Source organism: Ricinus communis, chromosome 4 (assembly GCF_019578655.1).
Source record: "Ricinus communis isolate WT05 ecotype wild-type chromosome 4, ASM1957865v1, whole genome shotgun sequence".
Taxonomy (NCBI): Eukaryota; Viridiplantae; Streptophyta; class Magnoliopsida; order Malpighiales; family Euphorbiaceae; genus Ricinus; species Ricinus communis.
In genome coordinates, this window is record NC_063259.1 from 31,774,346 (window position 1) to 31,793,839 (window position 19,494).

Below are 19,494 nucleotides of genomic sequence, written 5' to 3' on the forward strand. Positions count from 1 at the left end.
ATATCTAACAAGATAGATCATCTTGTTGAAATCTCCCATATTCCTGATAACGTACAGATAGAAGATACTTTAGTACCTATCATCAACCCTTACAACATATTCAAGAAACAAAATTTTGTCAGAAAAACCTTTAACCAAATCATCCACAAAAAACCCCTCACCATAAAAGAATATGTTCAATCCTCCTCACTTTCTCAGTGTTCACTTACTGCTACTTCTCAAGAGCAGTATGTTACTTTAGAAATTCTCACCTCTTTCATAGAACAATGGCGGAAACAAGGCTATTCTCATCTCCATCTCGGAGCTGTGAGACTTGTCCTTTCCTATCATGGAAGGATGGGATTGCCTGTTACAGCACGAATGTCGCTTTTGGACACTCGTTATCTCAAGTACGAGCATGCGTTGATTGGGACAATAGTCACAACACTCAACACTGGTAGTGTTGTTTTGACTTTCTTCCCAAACTATAACCTCTCTTTGAGTGATCCTTATCTATCCACTGCCTTAAAAGTACAAGTCCAAATCACGGGAGCTAGTCAAGTTGAAAATGCTCTCTCAGCGACTCTTCACCATCAGATCGTTTATCGATTGCAGGATCATGCACTTAACTTGCAGATCCCAGGCTTCCAAGCCTCATCAGATGCTTTGTACATCATGGCCGATTCGGGTCAAACCCCTACAATAGTTCAAGCCCCTCGGCTGACAAGGGAAGATCTACGGGAAACTAATTCCTATTGAATGGGTAACAAATTATGAGAAACTCAGGCATCTTAATCAAAACCAAGATACAAGCCACATGATCCCTCTTTATTCAAAGAAAGGATGGGGTATGGGACGATCTTTACAAGAACTGAGGAATCTTCCTCAGCACCGTCAATTTTTCAAGCATCAATGATACAACCTGTATCACGGCCTAGGGAGAAGATCCCTATTCACTCCTTTCAAGCATCTGGCAACCAGATCTATGCTGCACAAGTCAGGGGACACTTTGTCTGGGATGTAGCCCCAGAAATGTGCAAGCCAGAATGCCTATGTCATGATGATATGGATTATGCTGAACCCTGTTTTCAGCATCAACAGAAGAATCCAAAGAAGATGTCTCTGGATACTTCTTGTTCAGTGATCCATCCTAAGCCAGATGATCGGGATCCAGATGGTTCCCAGAGAAAGAATAAAAAACCACTGCCAATGTTCGATGAGGCAATTGAGTTTCTTGCCAAAGAAGGAAAAAAGTCATTGGCGTTTCTTATGATGAGTTCAAGGAAATTATGGCACAACTCAACATTGAATATGGCAAACCCCTTAATGAGCGGAGATCATCGGATCCAAAGGTTTATACAGGGAGGTACAAAACGCTGGGCCAGGTATAACAATGCCACGAACTTTTGGACCTACTTCATCTCTGTCACCTATATCAACGGTACAACCCTTGGTTCAAGAATGTTTCATGTTACAACCAGAGGATTTCCCTCCCTTGGGAAAAACAGAGAACAAAAGATCTGAAATCCTTCCTACACGGATTTCTCCCTCTGGAAACTTAGAGCTCGACACCCCCCGAAGAAGTACTCAACCGGAAAACATCTAATTCTATTGTCCAAAACACTTATTTGAAGAAGATAGATGGCAAACTATATCAAGCACTGCACTTGGTTCAAAACATAGATCACAAGCTGGATACTTTTTCACAAGAAGTCCTACAACTGTACTCATCTCTGACAACAAAATATCAAGCTCTGGACAAAGAACTCCGGATACCTCAGCCGATCACCCCCTCTTTTATGCAAAAGCAAAAGGAGATTTCCCGGCTGAAGAAGCAAATAGATCAAATTGAAAATGATCTCCGGAAGACCCTACCACTGCAATTCCAACATTCATATCGGCAGCTTCAACCTCATCGGCTATTACTCCTTCATACTTTTCTTCTTTCCCTTTTCTTTCACAACCAGAACAACCACAAGAAACCCTTTATCAGCCCTTTGGCACATTTTCTCACCTTTACCCAAAAAGCTCAGAAACCCAGCAAAAGAAATCCTCTCCTCCTCTAGCCTCTAAAGACAAACTTCCAGAGCAATCTCATCAGTCCGTATGATTCGAATCCTCTTGACAACTCGAGATGGCGGATATCACTGAGATTCTTATGAACACTTCTGCTACTGATCCCAGTCCAGAAGTAGTGGAACCTGAAGACGATGATGCTCAGTCATTCTTTGCCCCCTCACGGAGCTCCAAACCCAAGGTCAAAACCACAGCGGGACCTTGGTTCACTTTTGATGACTTGCCACCATCAAAATGGAAGGATAAGCTTCTGAATTCTTGGCATGGATTGATCTTCAGATGACCCTTGAAGGGGCCACACTCAAAAAAGTCCTTGCCGAATTTGTCACAAGGTTTACCGGAAGCTTAAGAGATTGGTTTCAGTCACAGCCTGAATACACTAGGCTTCAATTTATCACTCTGCCGACTTCATCAGCAGCAGTAACGATCCTCCATAACCAGTTCCTTGGAAGTTATGACCTTGTCATAAGACAGCAGAAACAAGAGTTCTTTGATCGAAAATGCTGTTCGTTCAAGATAAAGGATCTGGAAAAGCACTATTCGGCTATGTCTAAGCTCTACTATGTCATTGGAGGACATGATGGTGATGATACACTAAAGTATACCTTCATCACCTCTCCTGGGATGAGATACAACTGAGGTTAACAATATGATTCATGGCTACAAAGAGACCAGTCACCTCTATTACACTTGGAGAAATCTGGCAATTCACACTCTCTTCCATTAAGAGACTGTGTGATCAACAAGAGTTATTCAAAAGTTTGTCTCAAAGGGACTTGATAGTCCAAAAGGCTTGCAACAAAAACCACCTCAAGATTAAGTGCAAAACCGCCAACTGCGTCTGTACAAATCACAAGAAGAAATCTGGACATCATTTCCGGGAAATACACAAGCAAAGAACAAGAAGTTCAGGAAAAGAACCCAAAGAAATTCAAATACTTCCGTAAAAAATGGAACCAGGGGTACAAGTCTGACAGATGTTTCATCTGTAAAAGGAAGGGACACTATGCAAAAAATTGTCCTAGGAATCCAGAAAAGTCAGCAAAGATGATTCAACAAGTCAGCATGTCTTTATCTCTTGCAGACTCTTTTGAAGAGGAAATAGAATCTCTACTTTCAGAGCAAGAGGATCTTACCCCATAAAGCTTATTTGGGTTAGAAATGGAGTTCTCAGACTCCACAGAGTCTTCACAAGAATCTTCTTCAGATTCAGATGATAGTGAAATACCAATCTTGATGATTGGTCTGCATGAAGAAAGTTAGAAGAATATTCTGGAAGATGTAATGCAATATCCTCTCTCTCCAACCCTATTATCTTCCTTCTTTGTTTCTTCTCCACCTCCTGAAACTTTTCAATCTACTACAAAACCTCCTCCAGTCCCATATATTTCCATACAGATACTGTTCTCAAAATACTCCAAGCCTGTACCAGTAATAGCTTTCTTTGACACTGGAGCTCAAAGAAGCATGATGAACCCAATGGTTCTCCCATCAGAGTATTGGAAGCCCCATGATCAGTTCTTTAGGGCAGCCAACGGTCAAACCTTCAAAACCACTCTGATCACAAGACAGAAGATCGGAATTCAGTTCTTTCCTGATTGCGTTGTATGGACGCACATCATTGGTTCAGATCTTCCAAACAAGGATATCCTGATAGGATTTGATGTTTATCACCAAGCTCAAAAGCTCCAAATCCTTCTAAATGGTATAAAGTTGAAGAGACAGTTTCGGTCATACACTGAAACTTCAAATCTCTTTTCTGTGACGGATACTATTCCTCCATTCCTTCCATACACAGAAAAATTCCTTCAGTTCTGTCCGGAATCTCATTCACATTTCCAACATCCTCTTCCTCTGTGGAAAAATCCACAGTTCTATATCAGCCTCCCATTCAAACTTAATGAAGACATTAACCCTACTAAAGCCACACACATGGGAATGTCTCCCACAGACCTAGCCCTTGCCTGATCAGAATGCCTGACACTATTACAGCAAGGTCTAATTGAGCCCACTACTTCACAATGGGCTTGTCAAGCCTTTTATGTGGAAAAAAGGTCTGAAAGAATCCGAGGAAAGAAGAGGCTTGTCATAGACTACAAACTCTTAAACCATTTCCTTCAAGACAACAAATTCCCTCTCCCTCGAATCTCAAATCTCAAGGTCCATATCCAAAAGGCCCAGTACTATTCCAAATTTGACCTAAAAGCGGGCTTTTGGCAACTCGGTATCCAGCCCACAGAGAGATACAAAACTGCATTTTGTATCCCTAATGCCCAATACTAGTGGACTGTGATGCCTTTTGGGCTCAAGACGGCCCCATCTCAATTCCAGAAGACAATGATTGAGATTTTTGGGCCCATCCTTTACTCTTCTTTGATCTACATCGACGACATCCTTCTATTCTCAGAAACAGCAGAGGACCATCACCAACTGTTACAACAGTTCCTTGCCATCATCCAAAAATATGGCATTATGCTATCTGAAAAGAAGAGTTTTATTGGCCAACGAGAAATTGAATTTCTCGGAATGCATTTCAAGAATGGCCAGTACACATATGGTCCCCACCTGACAAAGGAACTTGATAATTTTCCGGAAGAGAATTTATCAGTAAAACAAATTCAACAGTTCCTTGGAATCCTGAATTATGTTCGAGAGGCCATTCCACACCTGTCTAGTTACACGTGCCACCTCTCAAAGATGCTCAAGAAGAACCCTCCTCCATGGGGAGCGGAACAAACAACAGCTGTCAAAAAATTAAAAGAGCTGGCCCACAATCCGCCACCTCTTACAATCCCGTCAGCAGGAGAACTTATTCTCCAAACAGATGCATCTGACTATGCATGGGGGGCCATCCTCCTAGAAAAGCTCCACGACAAGGAACAATTGTGTGGATATGCATCGGGTCAGTTTTCCTCTTCAGAAAAACATTATCACACGACCTACAAGGAAATTTTGGCGGTCAAGTAAGGGATAAAAAAGTTTGAATTCTTCCTGATTGGACAGCACTTCCTGGTTCGAATGGACAACTCTTCCTTCCCAAAGATTCTTGAATCCAACCAGAAGACCTTACCTGAGCCCCAACTATTGCGATTAAAATCATGGTTCAGCAGGTATGACTTTAAGGTTGAGCATATAAAAGGGATAAGAAACCTAATCCCGGATTTCTTATCCAGACTTTCCAAGCCTCAGAATCAGCCTATAGTTCTTCTCACCTCTACAATAAATCTTCCCATAATCTTTATGGCTTCCTCATCCTCCAGATCCAACCTGCAACCTCCTTCACCACCAGATCTTTCCAACAACCTTACAACCAAACAAGTCACAGACTTTGCCCGAAACATGATGTTCCATTATCTGGCAACTTTTCAACAAACCTTCTCACTCCCAATACAACCCAACTTCTTCTTTTCAGACTACCCTTGGTGTTTGATTTACCACTTATCCCCTGAACATCCAAAGCATGAAAGTGAGTTATGGTTTCTATGGTGCCTATCTACAGTCTGTCATCATGCTATAGAGGTGCCTATTATGAATCTCTTACACTTCTTCAACAATGAAGCTAACTCGGAGTCTTATCCATGGAGATTCCTTACCTGGTTCAAAACTCCATATCAATGGACAGGAGATCTCCTTAAACTTATTCATGAGCAACAGTTATTCTCAGACAACAATTCCAGAGCTTCGGAATACCATGCTATTTTCATATTGCACAGGCCTTATCTCCGACTATCAGAAGACACATATGCAACTCAAAATATTTGTCAATATTGGAGAACACTTGATAGCCCTTTACATCTTGCTCCTCCAGCAATCACAGAAGAACTAAAGCGGGCCCTGCAATACAGGAATGAATTAAGGACAGCTAATGTCTCTGCACCATTAGTCTGCACTTTTAATGGACATCAATCAACTGGACAATCCATTGAACATTTCTGTTTCTCTGATCTTCCAACTCCTCTGGATGACCCTACCTTAACCAGGGCACAGCAAGAAGCTCTCATGCAAGACTCCCAGCCAATGGATGATGACTCATATGATGACGTCTTCTGATCACATGCAACTGTCGGTCACTCTCCTGTATAATTGTGTTTCACATGCAACTGTCGGCCACTCTTTTGTATTATTGTGTGTGTCTTTATTATGAATAATTATCCACTCAGTAAGTGGAGTGTATTATGGGTGATAGTGATAGGCCGCGTGATAGTGGTAGGCCGCTATAGTTGTGGTGTACTTTTGTTTGTTAGCCTTAGTGGGATATCCACTAACTTTTGCTATATTATTAGAATTAGTGGGATATCCACTAACTTTTGCTGAATTATTAGAATTAGTGGGATATCCACTATCTTTTGTGGGTTTGTACCGACTCTCCATTCTATATAAGGAGAGGTCCTTGGTAATAAAATCTCAAGCAAGTTTCTCTAAGAAAACCTCTCTCTCTTATATACTCTCTTATGGCTTTCTAACTTTCTCCTTTCTCTTCTCTTTATCCAATGGCAATGTTCTAATAGTTGCTACGATTTGTTTCTGGTGTAATCCAAAAGAGCTAACTCAGCAAATTTAAAGATCCAAAAGAGTAGAAAGACCCCCATGGCAAGAGGCCGCTTGTGTCTTAACTTGAGGATCTGTCCATGCTTTGAGTTTACAGCATGAGTGTTATGCCATGAACAGCTCTCGGCTACAATTGTTTATAATTAATATATTATTTTTAAAATAATTATTATATAATTAAAAGTTAATTATTATTTAATTGAAAAATTAATTTATATTAATATGTTATTTTTCAATATATATATATATATATATATATATTAATTTTTAAAATTTAAAATTTCTTTATACATATATTTAATCTTTTACACGTATAACTTTTATTTTAACATGTGTACTATTTTTGACATATAAGCTTCAAGTTTATGTGTAATTTTACAATTTTTTATTAATTTATTAATTAATAAGTTATATTTCTAACTAAATACGGACTCTAATTATTAAAAAAAGCATATTGGCTATATTTTAATTTTATATTAACTAATAAGTAATATTCTAATTAGGTAATGTTACTACTTCTATTCTAAAAAATAGCATATATACTAAATATATTTTAATATTATATTAATTAATAAATTATTTTTTAATTAGATAACAATTCTAATTCTAAAAGATAACATCTTAAATTATATTTTTAATATTATATTTAATAATAAATTAATTTTATAATTATATAATAAATTTTTAATTTTAAAAATAGTAATATCAATTGTACTATTAAGTTATATAATCACTATAATTATTAATAAATATTTTTAAAATAATTTTTATATATTATACTAATAAAATTTTAAAATTTTAAAAAATTGAAGACATTTAAAATAGTTAATTTGTTATTTTTTAATTATTTTATAAATTAATATTAATATTAAGAATATTATCAAATTGTATCTATCAATTTAATTTTGTAATCAAAATAATAATAACGGTCACAAGAACGCATGGATAAACCATACTAGTGAGTATTTAATTAGAAGTGTAACTTATTAATCAATAAATAAAACTGTAAAATTACACATAAATTTAAATTCTATGTACTAAAATGTAAATACACATGTTAAGATAATAATCCTATATATCAAGAAGTAAACATATATGTCAAGAAAAATTTAAGTCTTAGAAATTAATATATATATATATATATATATATATATAAATTTATTGATTTATAATTTTATAAATAATAGTAAACTAACTATTTTTAAATATTTTTAATCTTTTTATATTTTAAAAAGTTTATTAATATAACAATATTTATTAATTAACTTTAATATTATATAAATTATCAATATAATTGGTATTATTATTTTTTAGAATTTAAATTTTATTTTATAATTAAAAATTAATTTAGTATTGAATATAATACTAAAAATATAATTTAAGATGTTATTTTCTAAAAATGAAATTTTTATGTTATTACAAAACTAATTTATTAATTAATGTAATATTAAAAATAATTAATATGCTATTTTTAGGATATAATTAATATATTATCTTATTAGAAAATTATTTATTAATTAATATAATATTAAAATATAATTAATATATTATCTTTTAGGATTAGAGTTAGTATTTAATTAGGAATCTAATTTATAAATCAATAAATTATAATAAAAAGATTATAAAATTACGCATAAGTTTCAAGCATATGTGTTAAAAGTAAATACATGTGTCAAAATAAAAATCTTATAGGTAAAAAATGTACATAACTCCAAAATGTTTAAGTCTCAGAAATTAATATATAAAAATTTTTGAGACTTAAAATTTTTTTAATATGCATTTGATACGTATATTTAATCTTTTCAATATATTTTTAAACAAATAGAATGTAAATTTATGTACAAATTTTATAATTTTATTTTATTAATTATTAATAAATAAATGATATTTTTAATTAAGTACTAATTCTAATTTTAAAAAATAATATATTTATAATAAATTAATTTTTTAATTAAATAATTATTATTTTCCTTAATACTATTGTGGTAGTCTTCTGGAAATAATGTTTATATTTCTTCCAAGTACCAAAAACTAATTAATATTTAAAGTACAATTTTAACTTATAAACAGATAGCAATTGAAATTAAATATTGATCTCTTTAAATTATTAGTTTTGATCATTTTATGAGAAAATATAAAAATTAATTTGATTAAATATGTTTTTAACCTTCTAAAATTTTTACTTTATTTTATTAAATTTCTAAATTTCAATTTTTTTATTGATATTAATTTTCTTTATTTTAATAGTTAAATTTAATAAAACAAAATAAAAGTTGAATAAAAATGAAAAATCCAACAACTTTATAATGGATGGATTTTTCCAATTGTTTCCAGATAGAATTAAAATATAAAACTTTTCTTTTTAGAAGTGCTACTAAACATCAAAAATCTATTTTCTTAATCCATGGAAAACACATCTTTTTTTTCAAAAAAGAAGAAGTTAGTTATTCTCTTAATTTTGATTTAATTATCATTAAGCTAAAGGGTAATGCTAAGAGAGTTAGAAAGCATTAGATTGTTTTAATTGGATTGCTACAATGCTTCCGGATTATATCCGATAATAACTTTTGTGTTTGAGCAATAAATAACTGAAAATTTGAATTTAGTTAAGAGCATTGAATAGGAACTAGGAAGACACCCAGCGTTCTTTTATATTTTCTCCTTTGGCAATTAGGACTCCTAAGATGGTCACACCTCAATTACTCCCTAATGCTTTGCCATTATAAACAAGGAAGTGCGATTCAATTAGAAATAACAATTTGATTTCTCAGTCTATTTATACATTAATTCCATTTGAGTCTTTCTCCATTGCTTCTTGTTCACATTAGTTTCTTGGAAATCTTGTTTCTTTATTCCGCAACTCTTCCTAGCCATGGAGAAAGAAAATTCTAATGCTGCTGGTGATTTCGAAACACCCAAATCAAATTTGTTTGTTGATTCTGCCATTGATAGCCTTTCTTTTTCGGTTGAGAATCTTTCGTTGATCAATGGCGACGGTTATTCTTCTATTGGAAGCAACAATTCTTTGGCTTTTAATGGTGAATTTTCTGCATCAAGAACCCAAGAAACTACTCCTGACATTCAAGAAACTGGGTTAGAGATGTCAAGAACACCAGTTCTAACACCGTTGTATCCAGATGGCATCTGGGCAGTCAATTATTCAACAGTCAATGCAGGAATCCATCTGAGCTCTTTTCATGGTTATCATGACATGAATTTTCAATCAAACAATTATGATGGTGCAAGCCCCTCTGCAATTCAAGAAAGTAACGAAAACTCTTGTATGGTTAGTCAAGATTTTATCCCAAGTATGCAGAACCAGGAGAGCTTTATCATGTTCGCTAGTACTCAACAAGGCTCGAAGCACCTTCAGGATTTATTGGCATATAGTAACTCTGATTTTGCAAGTAAACTTCTAGAAACGGTTACAGCATCAGTGGTTGAAATCCCTGTAATCAACTATCTAATGGTTGATCAATATGGGTGTCATGTCTGTTCAAAGCTGATTGATTCATGTAATGACAAACAGTTGGCCCTGATTTTAGAGAGGATAACCAGAAACGACGAACAGTTTGTTCAAATATGCTGCAACATAAATGGTTCAAAGATGATTAAGAAGTTGATAAAGAAGGTGAAGAGATCATGCTTGATATGTTATATGACAGTTAGTCTATACAAGGGATTCTACCAGCTGGCGATCAATCAAATAGGATCATATGTTGTGGTTTTCTGCATGGACTGCCTTGATGTTAAGCAGAGTGCGTTACTGTATGAAGCTGCTATTTCACATTGTCTTATCTTGGCAACAGATGCAACTGGATGTGTATCAATAAACAACTTCATTGACAGAATCCAAGGTTCGCACAGGCAAACCCTCCTTGAATTAATCTCGGATAATGCGGTGTTCCTCTCACAGGACCCTTCAGGAAACCATGTTGTGCAGAAAGTCCTAGAACTTGAAAACCCAATCATTAATGCAAAAATAGGCGCTCAGCTAAAGGGTCACTACGCCAGGCTATCATTTCAAAAATGGGGCAGTCATGTGGTCGAGAAATGCTTGGTATCACAACCGATAGTTTACGTAGTTCAGGATCTTCTAACTTGCGGCAGTAGCCAACTATCGCAGATTGCCAGAGATCAGTTTGGTAATTATGTGATCCAGAAAGCATTGAAAGTTACTAAGAAGAAGAATATTACACTCCATCTTATACTTTTGAACAGCCTCAAGCCAAACCTCAATGCTCTCCAGAATGGATACGGGAAGAAAGTTTACAGGTTGATCATGGATGGGATTCCAGTTGATGAACAAGTTAATGAAGGATAATGTGCAATGCAAGAGTATATTTGCTGTCAATATGTTCTAGTTTTAGTGCGCTATTTTGTTTAATGGCTTCCACGTGTCGTATGTATAAGTGGGTGTTAACACTTCAGTTTTGTTGTTAAAGTTTAGAACTTGGTTTGGTTTTTTGCTTTGGGCTGGTTGTAATTGCTTATTCTAGCTAGGAGGTAAAGTGCTAATGAATTTCCTGATTGACTTTTTGAAAGGAACAAGTATATCAGCTAATTGTTCTTGCTCCATGTGAGATAACAATAGTTTAATACTTGTCCAAGTGTTGGATTGTTATTAGTTTGGAAAAAGAGGGCCAACAGCACAATCCAAAACTCATAAAGTAAATTGGCTCATTGACAAACCCCTTTTGTCATAAGTGATACCACACCATCATCAAGCCCCTTTTGTAATAAATGGCACCACAACCTTGATATTATAAGTCATATCATACCTAATTTTGAACGCATATCCATATATTATTCAAATACTCTATTTTTTAAAAAGAAATAAAAAATTTCTTTATTTTAAGACATTTTTGTATAAGATATAATTTCTTTTAATTATTAATTTTCAGAAATTTTCTTGCTTTTTAACATTCCGTCATTTTCTATATATCAACTCATAGATAATAATTAATTCATATTTATTAATTTTATTGATAATTAATATATATTTATTAATTTTAATAATAAAATATATATCAATTATCCAATACTAAAATATAAAATATCCATACATACTCTTATTTATCACAACACCAAACTCGGTACATTATCTATTTAATTGGTTTGGAGAAATTCTTTTTCCATAAGATTTGTTTAAAATATATATATATATATATATATATATATATATATATATATATATATATATATATATATATATATATATATAACTAATTTCGTGGCATTTGAGAGATATAAATAAACTCGAGAAATAACAGCTATTGCTTGACAACCTTATTATTGCATGGCATCCATACAATTTATTTAATCAGGTTGTTAGATGACAAACAGAAACGAACAAAGTCACAATGTCTAGCGCTCATCAATCGGAAGGGTGCATAAAACTCGCATTTGATGAAATATCTAATTACATAATTAGCCTTTAAAAGAGAATCATTAAAGAGAGAGAGAGAGAGAGAGAGAGAGAGTTCATGTCGGAAGGAAAGCAATACCAATGCTGATACAACATGAACGAGTATCTACCAGGCATCACTAGAACAAGCTTCACTTGGTAATTACTTGAGAATTCAAGCTTCAACAGTTTCCCTTATCACTGGAAACACAAATCACCAGCATTAGCATGGCTTTATTGCCATTTACTAAGCAATTGCGAAACATAGTCCATTCCTGAAAAACATGAATGTAACACCTATCCCACCTCCTTGATAACAAATACTGCAGGGAAGTAGGAAACCTATGTACCCAACCCTGTACACACTACCCAGCCCAACCCTACACCTCCATATTGAGAATTCCACAACAGAGCATCAAATATGCCCTTCAGATAAAGGGGAATAAACTGACCCATAGTAGTAAAAAAAAAAAAAAAAAAAAAAAAAGAAAGAACAAGAACAGATTTCTATCACAGTACAAGACAAGCCTTTTACATGTTTTAGCAAGCAAGGCAGTTGCATGGAATTTAGTGAGAATGACTAGAAGTATACATCTAAAATCTTATAGCACTGACTTGCAGTAGGTTCCTCCAAAGCTTCTGCTTCAGTTACGTGTGCATTCCTAATTGGCAATGGTGTATGCGAGCAAAAGGTAAAACAAATACCCCGACCACACTGCTGGTCCAACAGTCTCTTTTCAATTAACTCTCTTAGAACTCGGCACCAACTGGGAGGCTCATGGTTTCTAAGTGCTATCATATTTCCATGCTGCTTAGTATCAACTTAGCACAGCCTCAGAATTCATGCGACCACCATTACTGTTTTGACCAACTAAGGAACGCTGGGAAAGATCATATAACATCTTTTTCTGGTAGTCATTTGTGTGGGGAACACTCACACGCAAAAGCTCCATAGGTAATTCCCTTTTAATAGCTTCAGCTGGATCTTGTATAGGAGACTGCATAATGCTATCATATTTATTTATACAATACTTAACAAGTAGGACAAAGAACTCATCAAACGAGGCCTTCCAAAGTGCCCGATTTGTCACGTTATAGTTGCTAGCATCTTGAAGCTCACCCAACAGTTCAGCTGCCCTCTCTAGAACAGACATTAAAATAAGAGAAGCTCCATTTCCAGCAGAGCTTCCTAGGGGGCGGAGTGGAGGCTGCTCTGAGGAACAAACCACTGCTGCAAGACAAGCACTAAGAGAACCAAGATCCATGCGGCACGCACATAGTGATACAACCCTTGCAAGGTTATTTGTAGTCTCTGCTGCTCCAAGATCAGAGGGGAGACCTCCAAACAAGAACCTCAAATGACGAAAAATAGCCATGCAGACAATTCGCATGAGGTCACTACCTGGAGAAAGAAGCTGAAGATACTTTGCAAGCAACTTCCGGCCCTTGGGAAGAGATACTAGTCGCAAGAACACAAGATCATCTTTCGGAGCAAGTCCAACTGTATGCCCATTCTTGCCAAGTGGGTCAACCAACTGCATGGATGTTGCCAGCCCTTCCATCAAGACCTGCCTCCTGCGCCTTAATTGGGCTCCACCATCTTGAAACTGATTGAATTCTAAAAAACGATCAATATCATCTACATCAAGAAGAAGGCAAAGACCATCTTCAATTGCCACTCTTGCTGCAAGCATTGGCTCCTGTTCCAGGGGCTTCTCAGAAACTTTCTGATCAGTACCACCACTAACAGATGAGTTTGGAGGGTCAACCTCAAGCAGTGGACGGGGTCTGCGAATTGAAGAAAAGGCAGCCCTCCCAAGTGCATCAACCTGGAGAAAAGCATGTGGTTCTGCATTAGCACGTGCCCGAGGAGGTAGATCCCTCAAGTGAGTTGGGCAGAAATGATGTTTGAGTTTCGCCCCAACAGATTTTTTTGCAAGACAAGCCTGGTGATAGTAATCATCCACATATGGGTCGTTACTGTGCATTGCAGCAAGCTGCATTCTAAGAATACTCTCAATTTCATCAGCTGTCATGTGCTTGGATCTGAATTGTGGCCAGATACCATCAATCTTCTGGCTGTTCAAATCAAATCCCTGTTGAGAATAACGCATATTTGGTCTAGCTTTTTGAGCTGATCTTGGTCTTTGATCTCTAATATCACCCAGACCAAGCACTGGGTCAAACTTGCCCATCAAGGCTGGGGATGGAGAATGATGTGGATTAAAAAGTTGAGACTGCATGCCTGATAAATGGCCCAGTGATGGCTGAACCAGATGGTGCAGTCGATGTTGCTGCGTCTGCAGTTGCGCCATCAACTGTGGAGGCATTAAACCATTCTGATGCGGTAGTTGCTGCTGCAGCATATTGTTCAAACGATTTGGGTGATCTCCAAGATATAAGCCCGCATGGTTAGCCCACTGGTTTGGTGGCCGATTATTTCCAGATAGACCAGAAGAAAGCTGTGACAAATTCCTACCAAAATGTTGTGATCCATGATGTAAGCCGGTCAACTGAAGCTGAGGACTGGAGAAGGGAGAGAGGTTTGGCAAAGATATTGCCATTTGGGGTCCACCACCAAGATAATGCATATTCATATGACTGTGATTTGGTGAAGCCTGTGGAGATTGTCCACCAGGTGGAGGATATGAAGTGTAAGAAGACTTTGGCACAAGGATAGGTTCACTGGAGAAGTGTTGATGGTGTTGTTGTTGCTCCGGGTATGAAGATGTTCTGTATAATGGCTTTAATTCTGAAAGGCGAGAAGAAGAAGAATATGGCTGCGAGGACCATCTCTTGCCGTCCTGAATGCCGTCAGGGTCAAATAGCTGCTGCTGATCAAGCCAGTTCTGAAACTCCTCCCCCTGGGCCCATTCAGTAGCTGATGAACCTGGAAGGAAATGTGACACTTAGACTTCTCTTGTTTTTTTAAAATTAAAAAGATTGAGAGTTATTTCTCTGAAGGATAGAAGAATAAGTTTGCCAAAATATTAAATGGAAAATGAGCAAGATAAATCAAACATAGATTTCCCAAGTACAATTTTCAGTGCCTATTTTTCATGCCTGTCTTCATTGCATTAGATGGTCTAAAACATTGGATGAAATTTGATGTAGAAGAAAGATAATGCAGTATAAATCAAGAGGTCTGCAATATATGTTGAAGTAAACTGCCTTCATCACATTTAACAGCATTAAATGGCATCAAATATCCCACTGACAATTTATTTCTTAAAACAGAAACAATCAATAAATGATCAAAGGTTCAAAACCCCTTTTCATTACAAGGTTCAATGCAATAACACAGCGTGTATCTTTGATGCTAAATGCAACATGTACCCTGACCGAGAAGGCAAGGCTGCCTTGCTCATGTTTAGATATTTATCCCAGGCAATAGAGCAGATGCACAATAAATTGCCCAGGATAGCATTAGCTACACATACAATTATATGGATGTTGAACAAAAAATCGTCACTAATGTGAAACCTTAAACCCGCAAAAATGCCTACTCTAGGAAAATTGCAGAAACAGTGACATAATACAGCGATCAAAGACTAGAATTACATTTCTAAAGATTAGTTTAATTTTCAAACTCAAGTTTCATATTACTGCAGTACATTATGCGATTTATATACTCACTTTCTCTGGATCCTCTGTCACCAATTACACCTGCAGTTCTTGGTCCACTAACAACCTTGTTCAACTGGAAAGAAGAGAGAAGAAAAGAAAGAACACAAGTAAGCAGACCTGTCATAATCTATCATTTTCAAATGCTTGACACAAGGATACTAAACTATGATTGACAGCAAATGCAAGAATATTCTACACTTTCAAATTTGAATATTCTTCTGAAAAGCAAAAAACTGTTCACATCACTTCTAGCCTAGAATTATCAGAACATATAGAGCAATCATCAATTTAGTATGAGATAGGAAAGAGTATAATCAACTACTCTCCTTTCCGTCCTACAAATGAAATATCACAAAATCACCTTTCAAGATCTCAATTAAAAGGAGTACAACAATATAAAAAATAACCATGTATCCCTCCCAAATGAAAGCTAACAACAGAACAATGAAATTGAGAGTTCAAGACCCAATGACTAGTAACATAAGAATTTTAATGATTGATTAATTGTAATTTGTAAAAGATACCTGTTCCTTCTAAGAAAATAGCAGCATACTTGAAGATAGTAAACTGACCTTTGAAAATGTACTAGCAAGATCATCAATATCAGAAAAAGATCTTGCAAGCTCACCCTACAAATAAGAAAGAATTGTTAGTTGCACCATTTAAAGTTCCTACCAATTGAATATCATAGTTTCAACAATAATTATTATATATCAATCAGGAGTTTAGAGTCATTGGACAATAATTGCAAACTCAACAAATAGATCCATTAATAATAGAGGTCACAAGCTCACAGGTCTGCATATTACGATTATACAAACAGGGGTGGAAAGAAGTGCATTTAAAGTTCCTACCAATTGAATATTGTTAACAAAAAAACTTACAGATTCAAAAATCATTATTACATATAAATCAGGAATTCAGGATTAAAGTCATTGGATAATAAATGCAAACTCAGCAAATAGATCCATTAATCTAGAGGTCACAAGCTCACAGGACTACTTTATAATTATATAGACAGGGGTGGAAAGAAATGCTTCAACTCATGTAGCAATCTTACAGATACAAAGGATACAACTTACAAGCAACCAGACTGCATATCGTTGCGGTTATTTTGATCATATAATATTCTAAAAAATTAATGAGGGATTTAAGTCTTGAAAGTTGAAAAACTTTTTAACTTATTTATAATAATAATATCAAACTGAGCATTATAATTATTAACCCATGATACAAGGAAACTCCATTGGCTCGACATTTCCGTGTTCTAGAAATGTTTGGGAAATGGAAACTCCAACAAACATCTACCAAAAATTTCGGGCCCGTTTACATAATTTATTAAACCTATAATACCATTTTTTATTTGGAAATGCATTTCCTCAACTTCAAAAAAAAAAATTAAAGAAGAGAAGGAAAACAAGGGAATGTGCAATAGGAATAAAAGACTCATCAAACTCCTAAACAAAAAGCAATATCTTTCGATAAAAGGTCTTATGTAAGTATGTGTACGCATTTCTTTCTTAGTGCCTAAAGACAGCTGCAAGTTATTGGTTAAAAGAAAAAAGGAAGCATTTTATCAATTTGAATTGAAATTTTAACCAAGTTTACCCAAATTAGACTTTATAGACAAGTTATCCTGCTACAGTTTTATGGTGGCGCTATTTCTAGAGCAAATTTTAATAATTGAAATTATACCTATTTGTTTATATTTATATATGGGGTATATGGCACTATATTTTCTTCTACATGTTCCCGGCTCCTATATTTTTAGAGGATGCTATTTCACCATGATCATTTCCACATTTTTCCATTTGTATTTCCATTTTCATGCTACTTAGTTATTAACCAAAAAATTCAATCATAAAATACAGATTTAGATTTACAACAGAAATGCAAAGTTTTAACAACCAATTAAGTCAGGATAATCCTATTTTATCACGAAATCCCATAATCAAACAAAACATGAAGTAAAATTCATAAATAGAGAATAAAGTGTAAACCTCTTGTCTACCGAAGATAAACTCCTCCTCATCAAACCTGCCACCAACCGCAGGCAAGTCTTCTTCTTCATCTTCCAAACCTCCTAACTCAACGTCCTCAACAAGATCATTACCAAAGAATGCATATTGAGATGCATCAAACACAGCACCTTCTGCAAAATGCAACAATTCAAGACACCATATCTGTCAAGACATTGCATACATACTTAAAGAGCTAAAGTGAGCTCACAGGAAAATACGATAAATTAGTAATATGGATCTTAAAAACAGAGAAAGTTTGCAAGAAATGAAACTTAATACACCATTTAACGTTGACCACCAAAAGTAATACAGTTCAATTAATAGATTTCAAGTATTCTCCGAATATTAATACAAATTCCCCAAAACTAGATCCTAATAACACAGATTGGAAAAAATAATAAATAAATGAGATTAAAAAAGAATTAAAACCTGAGGAATTATCACCAAATTGTTTAAGATCATCAGCTTTGAGAGCCTCTTGAATACCACCACCCCCACTTCCAAACCTTTCCATATTTACAAATGTTTATTTTTCTTATTCCCACTAAACATGAACTCCCTAAAATCTAAATCTCGAAAAACAAAAAAGACGCTGAGTTATAAAAACCCATAATAATCTCGGAAGTTCTAGGGTTTGTATTGAGAAGATCTGTACAAGTGAAAAAGGATACAGATATAATTCATAGTTACTAAAAGTTTTCGGATTGACAAAAAGAATTTTAAAAAAATAAAAATAACGAAAAAGAAACCCTATAGAGAAAGGCGATAACGATTGCGATTTATTATTATTGCAGCGTATAGAGGGAGAGAGAAGAGATAGATGGGAGGGGTCAGTGAGTGTTGTCAAATGGGTTCTTTTCCTATTTATTCTTCTTTTTTCTTTTTTCTTTTCTTTTTTACTGAGTTTAAGCAAATGATACAGAGATGGAATCTTTACGATTAAAATATTCAAACATTTATTTGGTTTTTGATCTTGCCACAGCTTATTTTTCTTTTATTTTATGTTTCACCTTTTATAGTTGATTTTCTTTTTTATTTTTCTTGGACCGCCAGGTGTCATCGTCAGCTTATTTATCCACCCAAGTGATTATATAAAATGAATATTAGAATATTACACATAATAATAATTAAAAACTATATTTTAAAATATTATTAATAATTAGTTATTATGATTATAATTATATTTTAAAATAGTATGGATTTAGGAATATGCTTTTGGTATTTTGGGATTTTAAATTTTTTTTGTGTTCGAATTTTCTGTTTCCAAATCATTTTTTGTACTTCGTTCAAATGAAAAATCATTCTTCCAAATACAATCCTATGTGCAGTTTTAGAAAACCCAAGCTGCATTTTCAATTCTATAATTGTATCATAAGGTAATATTAAATTAATTAATTAATTATATATAGTATTTAATTATTAAATAATTATATATATTATTTTATTTATTAAAATTATTTATTTATTTATTTTTATAATTTAATTAGTAATATTTGATAATTATAAAATTTAAGTATATAATTTAAATAATTAAAAATTATATATATATTTATTAACAACTTATATTAATAAAAAAAAACGTATATAGTAGAGTGCCACGTACTCTAGCAAAATTCATAAATTTATATATATTTATTTTATTAATTATTTCTTTAAGATTATTAAGAAATTTTAAATCATAATGGTTAAAGTCAATAAATAAATAAATTTAGCATCATATATAACATAAAACCTTTCATTCATATTTTCAAAATTCTTGTCAAGTTGGGAAAGTTTTTCTTCACAAAACAAAAGAAAAATTTTATCCAAAAATTAGAACTTTTATATTGAAAGGGT

At 34.4% G+C, this 19,494-nt stretch overlaps 2 protein-coding genes across 2 annotated transcripts; one reads left to right on the forward strand and one right to left on the reverse strand.

The window, feature by feature from the left end:
• Nucleotides 1–9,375: 9,375 nt before the first annotated feature.
• Nucleotides 9,376–11,079, forward strand: LOC8272639 (pumilio homolog 18). The gene has a single exon (XM_002513374.2). It carries the CDS (start codon nt 9,476–9,478, stop codon nt 10,925–10,927), a length of 1,452 nt encoding a protein of 483 aa, XP_002513420.2. The 5' UTR covers nt 9,376–9,475; the 3' UTR covers nt 10,928–11,079.
• Nucleotides 11,080–12,151: 1,072 nt separating this feature from the next.
• LOC8272637 (protein PAT1 homolog) lies at nt 12,152–18,864 on the reverse strand. Its single transcript, XM_002513372.4, has 5 exons — nt 18,088–18,864; nt 17,638–17,789; nt 16,210–16,266; nt 15,647–15,710; nt 12,152–14,900 (listed from the first exon to the last, which is right to left on the reverse strand). The coding sequence occupies exons 1-5, from the start codon at nt 18,170–18,172 to the stop codon at nt 12,829–12,831; spliced, it is 2,430 nt and encodes an 809-aa protein (XP_002513418.2). The 5' UTR covers nt 18,173–18,864; the 3' UTR covers nt 12,152–12,828.
• Nucleotides 18,865–19,494: the final 630 nt, after the last annotated feature.

Bases quoted from the DNA above. Each gene is read 5' to 3' on its own strand.
- LOC8272637 (XM_002513372.4), bottom strand. From the start codon at position 18,172: ATGGAAAGGTTTGGAAGTGGGGGTGGTGGTATTCAAGAGGCTCTCAAA. The intron at 16,267-17,637 runs GTTTACACTTTA...TCTTATTTGTAG, and splicing joins TTATCTTCGGTAGACAAGAG to GGTGAGCTTGCAAGATCTTT. The intron at 14,901-15,646 runs GTGAGTATATAA...ATTTCCTTCCAG, and splicing joins TGACAGAGGATCCAGAGAAA to GTTCATCAGCTACTGAATGG.
- LOC8272639 (XM_002513374.2), top strand. From the start codon at position 9,476: ATGGAGAAAGAAAATTCTAATGCTGCTGGTGATTTCGAAACACCCAAA.